Source organism: Phodopus roborovskii, unplaced genomic scaffold, assembly GCF_943737965.1.
Source record: "Phodopus roborovskii unplaced genomic scaffold, PHOROB, whole genome shotgun sequence".
NCBI classification, from domain to species: Eukaryota; Metazoa; Chordata; class Mammalia; order Rodentia; family Cricetidae; genus Phodopus; species Phodopus roborovskii.
In genome coordinates, this window is record NW_026126433.1 from 44,196,237 (window position 1) to 44,217,015 (window position 20,779).

General features: G+C 37.0%; 1 protein-coding gene across 1 annotated transcript; it reads left to right on the forward strand.

The window, feature by feature from the left end:
- The first annotated feature begins 9,930 nt into the window (after positions 1–9,930).
- LOC127223648 (olfactory receptor 6N1) lies at positions 9,931–10,869 on the forward strand. Its single transcript, XM_051186359.1, has one exon. It carries the CDS (start codon positions 9,931–9,933, stop codon positions 10,867–10,869), a length of 939 nt encoding a protein of 312 aa, XP_051042316.1.
- The last annotated feature ends 9,910 nt before the right edge of the window (positions 10,870–20,779 follow it).

Below are 20,779 nucleotides of genomic sequence, written 5' to 3' on the forward strand. Positions count from 1 at the left end.
CTTTGTACCAAGGTTCTCCCCTTACCTATATGGTCACCTCTAGAAATATCTATGTACACTTCAACAGGTCTTAATAGGCCTTCCTTCCTTGTTACTTGGACTCTGGATTCCATCTGCTATAATTTTCTCAAGGGCTTATTTATTTGTTTCTTATGTTTTCTGTATCTGTACCCTTCTTAGTTTTACTTGACCAGTATTTGGAACATTAAGAACATTCAGTATCTCAATTCATTGTTTTAAACATGTACATTCCCTTGCCACACATTTTTGACCTTGCAGAGGTCAATTTCTCTTCTCCCATTTTCCAACTAAATGGCCCAACAATTATCTCCTCTTCCCTTTCATTCAGTTCCAACCCATTTCCCTAGGAGTTTTGTTCCAGACCTTCCAAGCAACATTTGCCAAAGATATTAATGAAGCTGAATTGATTGGGCCTAACTTCATTTCTTCTAAATCTTAACATACATGAACCATTTTAACTCCTTAAAAATGTCTGTCTTGATTTTCATGATATTAATAGATTCTAGATTTCTCATTTCTCTAGTAATCCTTTGGTATCCTTTATTTTATAGGACTGTGCCTCTAGATTCTTAGCTACTCTTACAGCTTCAAATATGAGCCTTACCAATGCTATGATAGTATAAATTTGTTGCACCTATGACTGAAATCTCTTTGGAGTCCTGGACTTCATAAGAGACACTCACTACCCTATCTGGTTGTCTTCCAGGAATTGACATTTTGACATTCCAAAAGTGAAATGTTCACAGTCTTGACTTTGGGAATTTGATGCTGTTACATCTCTACAAATTTAAATTATTATATTTGCTTCAATTTCCTCCACCCTATTCCTCAATTCAAAATTAATTCATGATGAATTTCCTCAAAATATATTTTAAACCAGTTTCTTAATATTTTTACTGTTGCTATCCTTGTATAAATTACAACTTCTCACAACTGAGATGAATTATATGTTTTCATAGAAGATCTAATATTTTAAGGGCTTCAGAGATGGTTCAGCAATTAAAAGCATTGACTGCTTTTATGGAAGTTCTAGGAAGTTTATTCCTAGAATCCAAATGATGACTCACAAACTTCTGTAACTCTAGTCCCAGGAGACCTAGTCTCCTTTTCTAGCCTCTATTGGCACCATGAATGGACCAGTCCACAGATACCCATATAGGCAAGATGCGTGCACAGACACGTTAAAAATAAATCTTTATAAAGATATATTTTAAACCTAAACCAAATAAGCCATTCCAAAACCTAAGAAAATCAGTTCTTATACAATGAAATCTAAAGACTTACTACATCTTTTAAAGCTAAATCAAATTCTTCTCTGCCATCTCCCCTAATATTAACTACCTAATATTAACAATCCTCCATATTTGCCTTAGTGAACACAATGATATTTCCTTAAAGATGCCATGACTTTCTTCTCTTTTTTCTTTTTTTTTAATTTATTATTTTACATGTTGATCCCAGTTCCCTCTCCCTCCCTCCCTCCCCCTCCCTCCCTCACTTATACCCTCTCTGCCCTCTCACGTAGACCCTAACCACCCTCACCTCCCATCCCCCACCCCAATTCCATATGTAGGGGAATGCCATCCAGTTGGGGTCATGTAGATCTGACAGGTCATGTGAAATAGGGACTAGGGCTTCTCTCCTGTCTCTAGGTTAAGGCAGTTATCCCTCCATGGGGGATGTGTTCACAAGGTCCTTTTGTGCACCAGGGATACATCCTGGCTCCACTGTCTGAGGTCCCTTAGACTGCTCAGTCCTTCTGGCTGAGACCCATATTCAGGGGGGCCTGAGTCAGTCCCATGCTGGCTTCCCAGCTATCAGTCTGGTGGCCAGTTAGCTTCTCCTTGTTCAGGTAAGCTGTCTCTATGTGTTTCTGCCGCCTGGTCTTGTCCTCTCCATCTGCATCTGGGTTCTAGTTCGACTCAGTGTATGGGTTCTAGTTCGACTCAGTATGGGTGTTTGCTCCTGTTTCCAAGAGGTATTAGATGAGGGCCCCATGGATAAGTTAGTTGTTGATCTCACTATCCGGGAAGGGCATTTATGGTAGCCTTTCCACGGATGCTCAAATTGTTAGCTGGCGGCAGTCTTGAAGGTCTCTAGACCTTTCTTTGTGTTCAATTTTTTCTTCAAACCAATATTAGCTCCCTCTTTTTTGTTTCTCTCTCTCTCTCTCTCTCTCTCTCTCTCTCTCTCTCTCTCTCTCTCTTGTCTTCTATTCCTAATAGGGCTCAATCTTCCTAGTCGCACGTGTTTTCCTTTCCTCCCCCTAGCTTTTTCCTACTTCTTATATAATAAGTTTTTTTTTTTTTTTTGAATTTCAGAAACTTCACCCTTCTCCTAACACTTCATGTAACTCATTTCTCCCAACTGTGTTGTTTCAATATCACTTTGAGGGCTGGTGAGATTTTTGTGTGTGTGTGTGTGTGTGTGTGTGTGTGTGTGCGCGTGTGTGAATAAACACTTGTGATACAAACTGATAACTTAAGTACAAGCCATGAAAACATGGTGGAAGGAGAGACCTGACTCCATAAAGCTGTTTTCTGACTTCCTCAGGTACTCTATGGCATGCAAGCACACCTACCCACATACAAAATCAACATATTAAAGTCACTCCAAATGACAGTATGTTGGAGAACCTTTATGAATAATTAGCATGTTCCTTACTCTTATCTTTTTTATTAATGCTTTGAAAAATTTATATTATATTTTGATCATGTTCACTCCTCTTCCAACTCCTCTCAGATCCAGCACCCTTCCCTATCCACCCAGCTATGTGTACTATTTTATTTGTTCATTTATTTATTAGTCAGAAAGTCCAATTTTTGATGACCATATATTCTTGAATGAGTAGTCTTCTACTGGAGTATGATTGACTTACCAGGGCCTACACTATTAGAGAAAACTGACTTTCCCTCTCCCAGTAGCTACTAATTGCTTATAGATCTTTACTACCATTAGACTTAATGTTCACTTCCCCTCTCCATGCTGGGAGTTTTGTCTGGCTTGAGCTAACATGGTTTTTGTGCATGCTATCACAACTGCTGCGAGTTCATGTGTGTAGCTAATCTACATTAAATTATATTCTTTTCCTTAAAAATATGTGACACTGTTTCTTATGTGTAGGTGTATTGTTTATATGCAATTAGAGAGTTAATCACTTCTTCCTGAGACTAAGATTCCTGTTTTTAAAACTATTTATATACTGTGTTACTTTCATGGATTTCCATATTTGGAACCAAGCTTGTATCTTTGGGATGAAACCTACAAGGAGGTGATACATGGTTTTCTTAATGTGTCTTGAATTTGTTTTGGAAGTGTTTTGTTGATAATTTTGACATCTATGTGCACCAGGTGATATTTTTTAAGTTTTATTTTATTTTGCCCTTATCTAATTTTTATATTTGTGGACTTCATAGAATGAGTTTGGAGAGTACCTTTCCTTTCACCAATGTGGGGTCATTTGTGCATTATTGATGTTACATCTTAACAGCTTGGTAGAATTAAACAGTGTGTGCAATACTAGTCTTTTCTATGTAGAGGGCTATTAATTACTGCTTCAATTTTGTTACTCAATATGACTCTATATATGTTTTTAATGATGTCTTGATTTAGACTTGGTAAGACATATGTGTTTGGAAATTTATTCTCTTCAAGGTTTTACATCATATATATATATGTGTGTGTGTGTGTGTGTGTAATTTTGATTTCTTTAGTGTGTGAAACAATTGTCTTTTCATTGCTAATTTGTTACTTTGCATTTTCTCTTCCTTTTACTAGTTTTTCTAGTGAAATGTCAGTCTTACTTCTTTTTTATGTATTGTTTTTTGCATCCCTACTTTATCATCTGTATTTCATCTACTGTGTTTATACTTAGTCTATATTTTAGTAGAAACATAAGCTTTATCATCATAAGATTATTTCTTTGAGATCTATTAAATTTTTATTGTAGGAACTTGTAGCTTTCAAATTGCTTTTAAAATTTGTATATCTGTATCCCAGTGGTTCTAGAACTTATGCTATTATTGTCAATTCATTTCAGGTAATTTTAAAATGTCTTCCTCACTGATATCTTCAATGGACCATTATTCACTCAAAAATTCTTTGTTCGGTCTCCAAATGTTTACGTCATTTCTATCTCTGCAGATTTCTTGTTTATTTCTTTATGATATGCTGATATAAGAAATTATTCCTCTCATTTTTTATTTGTTAAGATTTACTTTGTGAATTATAATGTGATTGGTTTTAAAGTAGTTTCCATGTACCATTTACAAGAATGTTTCTTCCCAACTATTTTGGGATATATTCTTTAGATATCTCTTAGACCCAATCAATCTGTGGTGTAATTTCACTATGAAGTTTCTTTCTTGATCTTTAGGTGGATGGAGCTACCTAAAGATCAGAGATGGATCACCCACTATTAATGTTTCTGGACATATCTGACACTTGGTTCCCTTTATTGTTTATTTTTATCAAATTGGGAGCCCCAGTGCTGGATACATATATAACATTTGTTAAATTATTTGTTGAATTTTCCCATTTACAAATGTATTCCATTGCATGTACTTTCGGTACCTCAAAAATGCATGTTCATATTATATGTTGCATGTAAGTAAGGGAAGACAGAAATCAACAAATGATTAGCAAATATAAAATGAAGTTAGGTCATCTGTGTTGGCTGGATGTCAAGTATCTAAATTTAGACTCTATCTTCTCCAGAAAGACTAAAGAACTTAAAGCCAATAACCTTCAGGTTCTCTTAGAGAAAAATTTTAAGTATAGAGAGCACACATACATACCTAAGAAAGACCAAGTAGCTATTCATAGTTGTAAACCTGGGGGCGGGTGGGTTAATGAAAGATGATGATAACCTACATATGTTGACTTGAAACAACATATGATTTTGATAGTCTTCAGCTGTCTTAGTAAGGTGCTAAAAGAGAACCTAGAAACATCTGAGAACATGACCATGATGTATTACAAAATATGTTAAAATTAACTTAAATCTTTTACAAAATTTCAGGGTTACATGTAATAACAATGAAAGTCAACGTATTAGTAGGATAGTGGGGGTGATACAAAAGGGTTCAGAAGGAAGAAAGTGAAAGGAGAATTTTGTAATTATATACTAATTTCAAAAAGATAAATCAAAGTACATCAACAAAATTACAACACCAGCTTAACATCTGCCTAGGAAAAGCAAAAGACAAGTAACCTTTATAAGAAAATATGAGAACACAAGTAAGATGTTAGACAGTAGAAAAAGTTTATATTAAGAACTTTGAAAATATGATGGGCATTGGAAAATAGAAAACCTACATAAGTCTTCCCACACAGCTCAGAGTTCATGATTTTTCACACTCATCACACTTGGATGTTAGTTTAGCATAAGGAAAATGACATCTCTCCTTTATAGATATATTCAGTTGACAAATAACAATTGAATATATTTACAGGAAAATATGTGGGTTTTTTGATACTTGTGTATATGTGTATATAATGAGATACTCAATACTTCTAACACTGGTTTTTTAAGGAATAAATATATAAACTCCATCCTTTGGGAAAGTTTGAAGTTAGACAATGAATGAAGTGTCTATCTAGTACCACAAAAATAGTTGAAGTTTCAGCTAGATTTAAATCCAGAATCCTGAGGTAGATATAGTTTCAAAGTAAGATAAAATTGGAGTGTACTGGTGGAAAAGAGGGTGGAAAACCTCTCTGCAGTTTTACCAATACTCAGGATTAGGGCTTGTCTTGATAGTTTCCATGTTCTCAGATTAAACCTCTTTTTATCATCTCAGGGACCAAAAAACTCAGTTACATTGTAAGAAGGTCTTATTGTAATGAGGAAATATGTGGTTTTTTTTTTCCTCACACATGCAGGGAGCCAGTTAGTTCTGGAGTTTTGTGATGGTAATAGTTTTCACTAATGGAAAGCACTGTAGTAAGAGAGACTTGTTGCAACTTGGACTGGTAGTAATTGCTGCAATAAGTTGAACTGGTAGGAGATGAAGGAATCCTGGGTAATGAACTTCATGGATGTCAGTTCCCTTCCCAAAGGAACACCTTAGCAACCTCAGGAGGTCTGCTCTGAAGGCCCAGAGACCTCAGTCCAATCAAGAATATAGATCATGAAAGGGCAATGTTGTATGGTTTGATTTACTCCTGCAGATTTTCTCGAAGTGAGAAAGCTCAAATCATGTATCACTTATAAGTGGCTACACATGATTCTGCAAAGAAATGGAATAGAAAGTAATCAGGGTGTCCTCTTCCAGCTGTAGATCAGCAGTGGCCCAAGAGCCAAGCCCTAAAGGATCTTCACTATCAAGCTGTGAGTAAGAATGTGTCAGGCAGACACTTCATCATGTATCTTCCTAGGCTGGACATTAGGAAAAGACCAAGAACATTCAGAAATATGAGGTGTGCTGAGTAATTAAGGTTCATGGGATGTTCATATTGTTAGAACACAAAATTAATATTGTTGAAAAAGTAGCTATTTATGCTGTTAGACACACATTCTTTCCTGAGATAGGCTCTCATACTATAGTCCAGAATGTGCCAGGATTACAAGTGTAAGCCACCATGCCAGGTGTATATTCTCCTTTGTAAATGTTGTTGTGAAGAATTTCCTCTCAGAATTAGCAATTTGGATATGCTTTTAAACAAGTGTGTGATCTTTGACAAAGCATCTTCCCCTTCTTGACTCTCAATTCCCTCTTTGTAAAATGGAGAAATTGGAGGGGTTGCAACTATTTGGACTTATGTCTCAATAGATATAGGCCAGAGGCAATGTAACTCTGTGGAGTAGAGAATAAAATACAAGACACTAATTCGAAAAGCTTCTTGTAATATGAGAAGTGAGATATGGCCTAAGATAAATGCTAATTTGTAAATATGCTAGGTTTTCAAAAAGCCCCCACTCCAGCTCTGACACCAAAGGAGGAGATGACCCTCATGAAAGACCCAATCATTTTGACTGACATCATATATTTTCAATCAGCTATCACACCTGTGATACATTAGACATTGTACCAACATTTCTAGGTGGCAACTAAGGTGTGGAATTTATTTGTAAAAAGTCAAATATGTATGTATGTATGTATATACATATATATTCACATATATAATAAAATAAACATTTGTAAAAGTTCACAGAGTGCTGCTTCTGTATGGTAAAAATATATAATATATGGATAGGAATAATGGAATAATTTCAGTACCTGAAGTACTATATAATAAAAGGACAGTGAGGAACTACTCGACCTCTTTCTGCCTCTGTCATTTTTTCATCTCTCTGTCTCTCTCTCCTTCCCCCCTCTCTCTGTGTAGATAAGCATGAGACCAGAGAAGGATTCTGAGATGCTGAGCTATTGTGTATTTTCCTCTGTCACTCTCTGCCTTAATTCTTTGATTCAGTGTCACTAAACTGAAATTTCACCACTGAAGCTAAGGTGGATAGGCAAATGAACTCTTGGGAATCCCATGTCTTTGTCTGTCAATGATGGGATAACAGACACAAGCATCCAAGCTCAGCTTTTCATGCAGGTACTGGACAGTCAAACTCAAGTCCTCAATGCTTACAAAGAAAGCATTCTTACCTGCTGAGACATTTCCCCAGCCCATGACTACTGGGAGTATCAGGAAAAGTTAATCTTACCCTGGATATCCAGAGATAGAAGTTAACTTGGGGTAAACTGAGATTTAAGTGTCTTCAGGGTACTTAGGATGAGGCAAATTTTTAATGTGGGAACAATACAAACAGATGAGTCAATGATGAATGCAGGGAGCCACTGCAAGTGAACTTTGATGATAATGATGAACATGATAGTTCTGATAATGTTTAAAAGCATGATTCCCAGTTAAAATAGCAGTGTCACTGCACAGAACAAAAGCGATACTTGAAAGTCCGATTTCATGTCAATGGAAGGGTTTTGCCAATTTAAGCATTTCTACATTAAAGAAGGCTGTCATGTGACCGCCTGGCACCATCAGTGCTGGCAGGGGCTTGATACCAGTCTCTGGGAGTTTTATTCTTTCTGAGTAAGAGAATAAGAGTTTTTGCAGGTCCAAGTTGCCTCAAGGTGATGTTGCCTTTGGTATGAATGGTTTATGCTACTGTTTTCATCCTTCCTTCTTTTAGATGGCGATGGTATTGAATGCTCTTTTATCATTATGGAATGATAGGAATAGATAGTATATTTAAAAATTCAATCACTTAAGTGAAATTCAAATTTATGATGGCCCTTGAGCTTCTTCCAACATTGCATCAATGTTTATTAGTTTTAGAAGTGATCAATTAAGTAGAAATGATAAAATATTATTAAATTAGCTGTATAAGAAAGGCCTAAATCTTTGAAAAGAGAGGTAAATTATATAACAATTATTTAAGTATTACGAACTGGGGGATTTGAAGTATATGTGTGTGTGTGTGCATGTGTGTGCAATCACATGCATATGTACCTGCTTGTTTATCAAGTTTAGTAAGTGAGAATAATGTCATATTTATACAAAGATAGAATACTCTGAGCAAGTATGGTATTATTTCTTTATTTCCTCAGTTAGAATATTAAACTCTTTGGACAACAGGGTGAGTTTAGTTAATAACAGTATATTGTAATTTTTAAATCATATTTGTATTTGTGTGTGTGCATGCTCTGGAGCTTGCACACACCATAGTAAGGGTGTAGAGGTCAAGGACAACTTTTAGTAGTCATTTCTCTTCTTATATCACGTAGGGCCCTGGATCAAACTCAGATCTTTAGGCTTACCACCAAATGCATTTACCCACTGAGCCATCTCAACATCCTATTTCACTGTACTTTTTAATTACCAAGAGAATAGGTGTCAAGTAATTTCACCACACAATGACAGCTATGCGACACAAAACTTCAGTTAACTAGCTTCATCTAATCCTTTTTCACTTTACAGCTCTATGTCATACATGACAAATACATATAATTGTGTGTAATAAGTAAAGTAAGGAAAAACACAAAAAGAAACGGTAGTTTCTTTGCATTGGCCACTATATTGTATTTATTTATTGAGTCTGGCTTTAGTTATAAAGTTTAGAAACTATCCAATGATGTATAGTTATATTAACAATAAATATTCATTACCTACATCCCAGTGAATAAGGAAGTGCTTTTAAGAGTAGGAATAGAGAGGATTGAGGAAGTGACCATCATGGAGGAGAGAAAAGATGTATGGTTTGCTTCCAGTCTATCTGAGTCTCCATTTATTTAAACTGTCTTAGTGTCTACTGCAATTTTTACCAGTGTGCAAAAGAGGCCTAAAATTCTAGCTGATGTGCATGAGGATAAATGATGTTGGATCTGTTTTCGTAAAAGAATATAAGCAGGTGGGGTGGAAAGAGATCAATGTTTCAAGAGCTAAAATCTTGATGAAGCAAACAAGTAGAAGTTAGAAAGCAGGAAATAGTATGTGAATTACATGTCCTTGGTGTGGCACACTACCAATACTTCCCAGTGTAAGTGATATTCTTAACACATTCAGTGAGCATGAATAAGGAACACTGAAATTTCTGAATTTTACAGTAAGAAAGTCAAGTGGCTTATAAGGTGGGATGTGGGGCCAAAGATTGGTTGTGCTGCTCAAAAAAGGGCAGTTTAGTTCTAATAATTGGGTAGAGGTTCTGAAAACTGGAGGAGTGGGCAGGGGTGGAAATGAAATGCTTGCCTCTCAAAGCATGTGATAGGGGAAGTTTACTCTAGGGTCAGGAGGAGGTGTTGGAGGTTTTCTTGATATGATGCCAATGACCGCTTTTGTAATAGGGGAAGTTTACTCTAGAGGTCAGGGGGATGTATTGAAAGTTTCCTTGATAGGGTTTCAATGGCTGCTTTCCCTCTTATCTCTTCTAAATCTTAACTATAGGTACACGAATGATGAGCAATGGACACTGGAAACTGGAGCCAGGTAACAGAATTCATCATTTTGGGCTTCCCTCACCTCCAAGGTGTCCAGACTTATCTCTTTTTCTTGTTGCTTGCCATTTACCTCACTACAATATTAGGAAACCTACTGATATTCTTGGTGGTCCACATGGACTCTCGGCTCCACACACCCATGTACAAGTTTGTAAGCATTCTCTCCATCTTGGAGCTTGGCTACACAGCTGCCACCATCCCTAAGATGCTGATGAACTTGCTCAGTGAGAAGAAGACAATTTCCTTTTCTGGATGCCTCCTGCAGATCTATTTCTTTCACTCTCTTGGAGCTACCGAGTGCTACCTCCTGACAGCAATGGCATATGACAGGTACTTAGCCATCTGCAGGCCCCTCCATTATCCCACCCTCATGACCCAGACACTCTGCACCAAGATTGCTATTGGCTGCTGGTTGGGAGGTTTGGCTGGGCCAGTGGTGGAAATTTCTTTGGTGTCTCGTCTGCCTTTCTGTGGCCCCAATCATATTCAACACATCTTTTGTGACTTCCCTCCTGTGCTGAGCTTGGCTTGTACTGACACATCAGTCAATGTCCTGGTAGATTTTATTGTAAACTCCTGCAAGATCCTGGCCACCTTCCTGCTGATTCTCAGCTCCTACCTGCAGATAATCTGCACAGTGCTCAGGATTCCTTCTGCTGCAGGCAAGAAGAAGGCCTTCTCCACATGTGCCTCCCACCTCACTGTGGTTCTCATCTTCTATGGCAGCATCCTCTTCATGTATGTGCGACTGAAGAAAAGTTACTCCCTTGACTATGACCGAGCCTTGGCAGTAGTCTACTCTGTGGTTACACCTTTCCTTAATCCCTTCATCTACAGTTTGCGCAACAAGGAAATCAAGGAGGCCCTGAAGAGGCAGCTCATGAGAGCCAGGATGTTGGGGTGATGGGTGGTAGAATGAAGTTCAAGGGAAGATTTGATGATATGATGACTAAGGGATTATCAAGAGTCAGAGAAGAAAAATAAAGCCTCTCATTTTTCTCTATGTCAAGTATTGAAGTAGAGGCAAGGGCTGTCTAGCCTTCTGTGTTATTATAGCTATTACAATATCTGCTCGAGGCACATCAGGCTTCACCCTAGAGAATGAAAAGTATACACACTTTCTCAGCATCACAGAATGATTTTCTAACCTCAGGTATTTGTAAATCATGCTTAGAAATTTTGCCAAATATTTCATACCTAATACATGTAGGTTCAAGTTTACTTGGTTTAACATAAATCATTTAATTGTACTCAAACAACGATATTTATTTAAATAAAATTCACAGCAAAAATAGATGTTTCTTAGATTACTTAGCAGTTCTCTCCTACAGAAAATGCTAGTCTCCTGGGCATATGTTTAAAATTCCATAAATTTTAGTCTGTTATAGCTTATTGGATGACTCATCAATTATTGGTATCGGTAAGGTAAACCCATCTCTTTGAATCTTAATTTTATTATATAATATTTTCTTATAAGGCTCTTGATAGCAACAACAAAAATCTTTAAACCATGACAACAGTTTCTAGCATATGGATTCTAGTAAAAATTGTATTTTCTTAGTTTTAGTAACATTAATCCACCTGGTTCAACTTTATTCTGGGATTTAGAATTACATTGTTATGAACATGTGTAATATAATAACATGTGTAATGTAATAAATAACATTTAGTTCATGTATATATAACAAAAATATGTCTTAAAAGAAAGGATTAAACCACTCAGAAACTCAGAAAGCATCCATGTGAGAAGGATGGAGTGTGTTGTTGTTTTTCCTGTGAGTCATCTGCATCACTGTTAGTGGCCCTAAACACCTGCATACCTTATAAAGCCTAAAAGTGTAGGAGATGGGCTATAGTCAAGAAACAGGCATATATTGCACTAATTAGTTTATTTAACTAGCTATTTCCTGTAATGTAACTATTAGAAAATGAGAAATAACTTACTTGCCAGTACTAAGAAATGTTTATGCATCTGAATTATTTTTTGTGATGGGAGGATCAATTTTAACTATAAATAAGCTTCAAGGGGACTGAAGAGGTGGTTCACCATTTAAATGTTCTTTCTGCTTTTGTAGAAGACTGGAGTTTAGGCCCCAGTACCCATATTAGATGACTCACAACTGCCTGACACTCCAGTTCCAGGAGATTCAATTATTTCTTACATCTCCATACACAGTTGCACAAATATACACATCATGCTATGGCAAGTCTATGGTTGCATATCAAAAAAGCTGAACAAAGAGAACCCTCTTTTCTTGTGTTAAGAAACAGCATTTGAGGAAGGATATATGATGGGGGATCCTTTGTGGAAAAGCATTAACAGTACCATTATTTTCTTTTACTTGGGGGATTACAATGTAATTGTGTCATCTCTCCTTTCTCTTTTCTCTCTCTAAACAGTCCCATACACCCCGTTGCTCAGTTTTCAAAGGCACAAACTATTTTTTTATTGACTGTTGTTCCATGCATATATGTATGTTCACATATATTTTTAAATATAACCTGTTCAATCTATATAATGTTGCCTGTATATGTGCATCATTTGCCTAAAATTAACATAAGTAAGTATATAAATAAATACATTTAAGTATAAATAAAATTTTCTATCTGGGCTGAGATTGCTCTAAGAACCAAAGATCATGCATAAAATCCCCACCTCCGATCATGAGAAGCCTCTTGATTTCATTTGGCTGTTTCTTTGGGTCTTCCTTAAACTCCTTGAATTATTTTTTATTTATTTTTCTTCTTTTATATACCAATCCCAGTTCCCTCTCTGTCCCTCCCTCTTTTCCCGACCACCCTCCCATCCCCCCCTACTCCACATGTAGGATTATGACTTCCTGGAGGGGTCATCTAAATCTGTCAAGTCATTTGGAGCAGGGACTATGCTCTCCCTCCAGCCTCTAGTTAACGAGTATCCCTCCATGGGGAACATGCTCCCAAAGTCCTTTTGTGCACTGTTCCCACTGTCAGAGTTCCCTTAGACTGCCCAGGCCTTCTAACTGACAACAATGTTCAGGGGGGCTGAGTCAGTCCCATGCTGAATTCCCAGATATCAGTCCAGGGGCCCATTAGCTCCTCCTTGTTCAGGTCAGCTGTCTCTGTGGGTTTCTGAAGCCTGGTCTTGTCCTCCCTCTCTGCATCTGGATTCCAGTTCAACTCAATGTTTAGCTGTGGGTGTCTGCTTCTGTTTCCATCAGCTACTAGATGAGAGCTCCTTGATGGTGGATAAGTTAGTCATCAATCTCAGTATCAGGGAAGGGCATTTACGGTAGCCTTTCCACTGTTGCTCAAATTGTTAGTTGGGGTCAATCTTGTAGGTCTCTGGACATTTCTCTAGGTACAGTTTTCTCTTCAAACCTATAATGGCTCCCTCTTTTATGGTTTCTCTCTCTCTTTGTCTCTCTTTCTCTCTCATCTATTCCTCCCCTTCCTCCCCTGACTCAATCTTCCTAGTCTCACGTGTTTCTCTCCTCCCCTTCTCCTTCTTCTAGTCCCTTCTTCATTCACTGCCTCACCCACACCAAATATGCTCAGGAGATTTTGTCCATTTCCCCTTCTGTGAGGAACCTTGTATGAATGTCTTAGAATCCTCCTTGTATCCTAGTTTCTCTGGCCATGTAAATTATAGGCTGGTGATTCTTTGCTCTATGTCTAAAATCCATATATGAATGAGTACATACCATGTTCCTCTTTTTGTGACTGGGTTACATCATTCAGGATGGTTTCTTCAAGTTCCATCCACTTGCCTAAGAATTCCAAGATTCCATTGGTTTTCTTTCCACAGAGTAATATTCCATTGTGTAAATTGTGCCACATGTTCTTTATCCATTCTTCAGTTGAGGGGCATCTAGGTTGCTTCCAGGTTCTTGCTATCATAAATAATGCTGCTATGAAATTAGTTGAACAGATGTCTTTGTTGCATGGATGTGGATCATTTAGGTGGGAATTGCTGGGTCCTGTGGTAGACTGATTACCAGTTTTCTGAAGAATGGCTGTACAAGTTTGCACTCCCACCAGCAGTAGAGGAGTGTTCCCCTTTCTCCACATCCACTCCAGCATAAGTTGTCATTGGTGTTTCTAATTTTAGCCACTCTGGCAGTAGTAAGATGGTATCTCAGAGTTGTTTTGATTTGCATTTTCCTGATAGCTAAGGATGTTGAGCACTTTTTTAAGTGTCTTTCAGCCTTTTTGATTTCCTCTATTGAGAGTTCTCTCTTCTGTACCCCATTTTTTTAAAAATTTATTTTATATAACAAAGTCCATTTAAATGAAAACAAACATTTATAGACAATATTTGGGAATTTGGGAGTTGTTCTTTCCAAACTACTTCCTGCTGATACCCCATTTTTAAATAGGATTATTTGGTGTTTTGGTGACTAGTTTCTTGAGTTCTTTGTATATGTTGGAGATCAGCCCTCTGTCAGATGTAGGATTGGTGAACATCTTTTCCAAGTGTGTGGGCTGCCGTTTGGTCTTGTCAACTGTGCCCTTTGCCTTACAGAAGCTTCTCAGTTTGAGGAGGTCCCATTTATTAATCTCATTGTCTGTGATCCTGGAGTTATGTTCAGGAAGCAGTCTCCTGTACAAATTTGTTCAAGGGTACTTCCCACTTTCTCTTCTAAGAGGTTCAGTGTGGCTGGGTTTATGTTGAGGTCTTTGATCCATTTGGACTTGAGTTTTGTGCATGGCGATAGACAAGGGTCTATCTGTAGTCTTCTACACACCATCATCCACTTGTGTCAGCACCATTTGTTGAAGATATTTTCCTCCTCCCATTGTATACTTTTAGCTTTTTGTAAAAAAAAAAAATCAGGTACTTGTAGTTGTGTGAGTTAATATCAGGATTTTTTTTATTCCATTCCATTGGTCCATCAATGTGCCAATACCAGGCTGTTTTCAGGACTATAGCTCTATTTTAAAGCTTGAAGTTGGGGATGGTGATGCCACCTGACGTTCCTTTATTTTACAGGGTTGTTTTGGCTATCCTAGGTCATTTGTTTTTCCATATGTAGTTGATTATTATCCTTTCAAGGTCAGTGAAGAATTGTGCTGAGATTTTGATGGGGGATTATATTGAATCTGTAGATTGCTTTTGGTAAGATTGCCATTTTTACTGTTTATCCTACCTATCCAAGAGCATGGGAGATCTTTCCATTTTCTGGTGTCTTCTTTAATTTCTTTCTTTAACAACAAAAAGTTCTTATTATATAGGTCTTTCACTTTTTTGGTAAGCATTACCCCAAGATAGTTTTTTTGTTTGTGGCTATTGTAAAGGGTGATGTTTCTCTGATTTCTTTCTGGGCCCCTTTGTCATTTGTATATAGTAGGACTACTGATTTTTTTTTTTTTTTGAGTTTATTTTGTATCCTGTTAGTTTGCTGAAGGTGTTTATCAGCTGTAGGAGTTCCCTGGTAGAGTTTTTTGGGTTGCTTATGTAAACTATCATATCATCTGCAAATACTGACAGTTTGACTTCTTCCTTTCCAATTTGTATCTCCTTGATCTCCGTTTGTTGTTTTATTGCTTTAGCTAGAACTTCAAGTACAATATTGAAGAGATATGGAGAGAAAGGGCAGCCTTGTCTTGTTCCTGATTTTAGAGGAATCACCTTAAGCTTCTCTCCATTCAGCTGTCGGTTTACTGTATATTGCTCTCATTATATTTAGGTATGTTCCTGTTATCCCTGATCTCTCCAAGTCCTTTATCATGAAAGGTTGTTGAATATTTTTCAAAGGCTTTTTCAGCATCTAGTGAGATGATCATGTGGTTTTTCCTTTTCAGTTTGTTTATTTGGTGGATCATATTGACATATTTTTGTATGTTGAACCATCCCTGCAACCCAGGGATGAAGCCTACTTGGTCATGATGGATGAATTTTCTGATGTGTTCTTAGATTCGATTTGCCAGTATTTCATCAGTGTTCTTTTTTAGTTATGTCTTTGTGTGGCTTGAGTACCAAGGAAATTGTAGCCTCGTAAAAAGATTTTGGTAATGAACCTCCTGCTTCTATTGTGTGGAACAATTTGAGGAGCATTGGTATTAGCTCTTTGAATTTCTGGTAGATTTGTACTGAAGCTATCTGGTCCTGCGTTTTGTTTTGTTTTTTGTTTTTTTGTTTTTTTGTTTTTTTTTTTGGTTGGGAAGCTTTTGATGACTAACTCTATTTCATTAGTGGGTATAGCTCTTTTTAAGTTGCTTATCCATTCTTGATTTAATTTTGGTAAGTGTTAGTTATCCAGAAATTTGTTCATTTCCTTTGAATTTTCAAATTTTGTGGAGTACAGGTTTTCAAACTATGACCTGAAAATTGTCTGGATTTCCCCATTTTCATTTCTGATTTTGTTAATTTGCATGCTCTCTCTGTCTCTCTCTCTCTCTCTCTCTCAACTCCTTGAATTATTTGATGAAGTTTACCATTGTTCTTTTCAATTATGTGTCCTGGGTCTAGATAATTCTCATTGTGTAATATTTCTCTGGAGTTGATACGTTTTGGAGAGATGGTAATTGGTTGATATTTCATAATGGTATTTTCATGGTGAGATCTTGGCATGTAGATGACTTCTTATGTTAGTTTTGAGTTTGAAATGGTCAGAACATGTTTGGGCAGAAGAGGGGATGTGGAGGTGGGCTGGGCCTTGTGAATGGAAGTGGCTTGTTTGGGATGAAGTAGGGTGGACAAAGTAGTAGGCTTGTGTCCTTTTCTATCTTCTTCTGGTTAGTTCTGGTTTGAGATGTATTTCGTAGATATTAGAATGGCTACAGCAGCTTGCTTCTTAGGTTCATTTTCTTGGAATATCTTTTTCCAACCCTTTACCCTGAGGTAATATCTATCCTTGATGCTGGCGTGTGTTTTCTAGATGCGGCAGGATGTTGGGTGCTGTTTTCATGTCCATTATATTTGTCTGTGTCTTTTTATTGGGTAATTGAGAATGATGGTGATGAAAGATACCAATGATCAATGAATATTGATTCCTGTTACTAATTGCTGGCAGTGATGGTGGTGATAGTGATGGTGGTGGTTAGTGTGCTTTCCATCTTTTGATTTGGCTCATCTGATTGTTTATTCCCTTTGTTTTCATTTGTGTAGTTAATCTTCTTCCATTGGAGTTTTCCTTCTAGTACCTTCTGTAGGACTCAATTAATTTTTGATAGATATTGTTTAAATTTAGTTATTATCATGGAATGCCTCATACTATCCATCTATAGTAATCAAAACATTTGCTTGATATAATAGACTGGGCTGGTATCTGTGGTCTCTTTGAGTCTGAAGCACATTTGTACAGGTCCTTCTGTCTTTTAGGGTCTCCATGAGAAGTCAGGTGAAATTCTCATAGGTCTGCCTTTATATGTTACTTGTTTTGTTTTATTTCTCTTGAAGCTTTGAATATTCTTTTTTTTTTTTTGTTCTGTATGTTCAGTGGTTTAATTATTATGTACTGAGATAACTTTCTCTTCTGGTCTAATCTATTTGGTGTTCTATATGCTTCTTGTACTTCTATATGCAACTTCCTTAGGTTAGCAAACTTTTCTTCTATGATTTTGATTTCAAGACCTTTGATCTGATTTCTTCTATTTCCTCTATCCCTCTTGTTCTGGATTTGGTCTTTTCACAGCTTCTTCTATTTGTATTTTCAACACCTGAGATTCTTCCATCTTTTGTATTTTGTTGACAAATCTTGCTTCTCTAGTTCCTGTTTGAATTCCTATTTTTGTCTTTTCCAGTATTCACTCACTTTGGATTTTCTTTATTAATTCTATTTCCATTTTTGGGGAATTGAATGGTTTTATTAATTTCCTTCTACTGTTCCTTTGTGGTTTTTCCTGGATATCTTTAAAGAACTGATCAACTTCCTCTTGAAGGATATCTATCATAGTTAGACAGGCTGTTTAAGGATGTCTTCTTGTGCTTTAGCAAATCATGCTGTGGTAGGACTGCTGGGATCTAGTGGAGATATGTCATCCTTGCTGCTATTTTTTTGTGATTTTACCCTGTAATATAATCATCTAGGGTCAGGAAGATTACAGTTCTCAGGGCTTCTATCTTGTTTTGCCTTTGCTGAGTAGGTGTTTTGTTCCTTGATTTCTGTTTTCTCACTGATTTTTAGGGAGCATGTAGCTGGGTGTTGCCTGGCAGGAAATTTTCTGTGGACCTTATAGCTATGGCTACTGGGTGTTCTCTGTATCAAGAGCTGACACTTAGGAGTAGAGATATGTCAGGGGTCTGAGGGGATTCACAGGAGGGAAGAAAGAAGAGTATTCTGCCAGGATCCATTTACTTAGTCTCCTTGGAACTTGGCCAAAAGGTGAAGAGTGGTCACTCCAGAAGCTTTGCAATAGAGCCAGGGATGAGGCTGGGGCATTGGATCTGGAAGAACAGAAAGAAAGGTGAAGATCTGCAGTCAGCCAGCCTGTTTCCCTGCCAGGACTCAGTAGTACTTTTATTTCAAAGCTGGAGCTAAATGTATTAGCATAAATAATTCTCAAAAAATGATTTTGAATGAATAATTACCTGTAAAATTATGACTAATATATAATACTATATGAAGATAAACAGGCAAAACATACTATTCCTAATCGTGCAAACATGCTTAGTAGAAAATTAAATGAAAATCTTTCATTCATGAAAAAATACAAAATGAGAGAAAAAAATTCAAAGTTAATGGTAATATTTGCCTTTTAAGTAAGGTGTAGGTCCATTGAGCAAGGGGCAGAATGTAGAGATGATGCAAACTACCTAGCTGAGAAAATAAAGAAATGGAGTATAAGCAGAATATTTAACACCCCAAACACAACAGTGAGTAGAGGACAGCCTTCCTCAAGGTGAGCATACTTCATGTTCTTACATCTGAGTAGTCTAACTAATAGACAGTAGATGCTTAGGGATCCACAGGTAAACATGATACCTGAAGAAGCATTGTCTCTGCAGTGGGAGTAGATACAAGCCTCAGAACACAAGCAGGTGGTTAAGACTCCCTGGGAAAAGGCTGTGATGAAGAGAGAGTGTGGGTGAACTTAGTTCACTTATCCATTGATAAGTGCATAGAGGGTCTTAATCAGAAACAAACTTTTAAAAATCTAAGTACTCGGTGTCAATAGTCTTCTCTGTTCTCAGCACTTCTTCCTTTTGTTTCATAAATCCTCACAACCTACATTTTAATTAAAAATATATTTTCAAATGCTGTTCCCTATCCATTCCCTATGCTACCATTATATTTGATGTTGAACCTTTTATTACTATTGCATGTACATTTTCATAAGAGAAGAAAATAATACTGTGTTCAATTAATATTCCTCAAGCATTATTCTCCCGTATCTATTAGATCCAAATTCGGTTTTTAAAAAGAGGAAAAGAATTTAAAAAGTAATAATCATCTTTTAATTGTGTTTTCTATCCATTATATGAGAGACTTTTCCAATCTCTATGGACTTGTTCAATGTGTGCTTATCAATGTAACTTTTGTGTAGAAGGAAACATTTTCCTTGAATGTTTCCCTTAGTCAAGCCCATAGAACTGACTAATTTTAGTCAAATTTAGTGACAACCTTACTTTTATGCCAATGTCCCTGTGGTTCTCAGAATCCTTCTGAAGAAGTTCTACTAAAATTACATCTATTTCATGTGCTTCAAAACTGTGCTCTTCTCACATGCTGTTGTAAAGGCTTATGCAAATGCGTATGAAAATTTGGACTTTGAGTCACAGATTGTGAGCTTCATTCCTTTAGTTCCTAATTCCTCTCTCTTAATTATTAACCCATTTCTATTCATCTGTGTATCTTCATGTAGTCTTGGCTTGTCAGTAATGTTCAGGCCTCCTTCTTTCTTGGCAGGTACATGGTATCTCCTTTACCCCACCTACCACATTTCTCTATCCTTGTTTGGATTTCTTGCCTGGCTAAATTATGCCTGTCCACTGGCCAAAAAAAGCTTTATTCATGAACCAATAAGAGAAATATATATTCACAGCATACAGAAGGACATCCCCCATCATCTCATCTTTTCTGTTTCAATAAAAAGGAAGGTTGCAAGTTTAACATAAAATTATATATAATGAAACAGTTATTAAGCAAGAATAATATTTAGTTAACAATATTTAGTCAACTAACATTTGGCAAAATTTAAGAATATATTCTATACTATTATAACTAAGGAAAACCCTAACCATAATTACTTGTCTTTAACTCCATCAAAGACCCCAGAAGGATATACTATAAACTCTACAACAGAGTCATCTCCCTTCCTATTTCTGTCCAGCCACCTCACTTCCTGCCTGTTTGTACAGACCTCCAGACCTCTGTTGTTAGCTAATGGCAAGCTCCATTCTCTAATCTTCAGACAGGCTTATTTGTGCAAGCACAATATCACCACAATCCTCTGACTCAGTCTGCCTGATATTGTGTAACAGAAACAATTCTTTCATAGTGTATACAGAAAACCAAGTGTTCTCTTTTGTCTATTATCTAGCATGACTTAGAATCTTTGCTTCCCATAAGTACAGAGTCTTTGTGAAATGGAAGTGTGGCAGCAGAGTTTCCTAATTAGGCACTTGGGATATGAATAGCTTTCCTCTAGGCACTGAATAAAGTGTGCCAAAATGAAGACTTTCTCTACTGCTTATCCCCCCAAGAAACCTAGTGTTGTGGTTATGAACTTCCTATTTGTGAGCTGCAAAGAAATCAAAATATTTGGGAAAAGGGAATTCTGGAAGAGGTGGGTATAAGAATAAAAAGACCCACAGAGTCATTGATGAGGTCATGCAAACAGGAGGTAGGGGAAACTGTAGCTCAGGTATGGGGGCTATGGATTCTTTGACT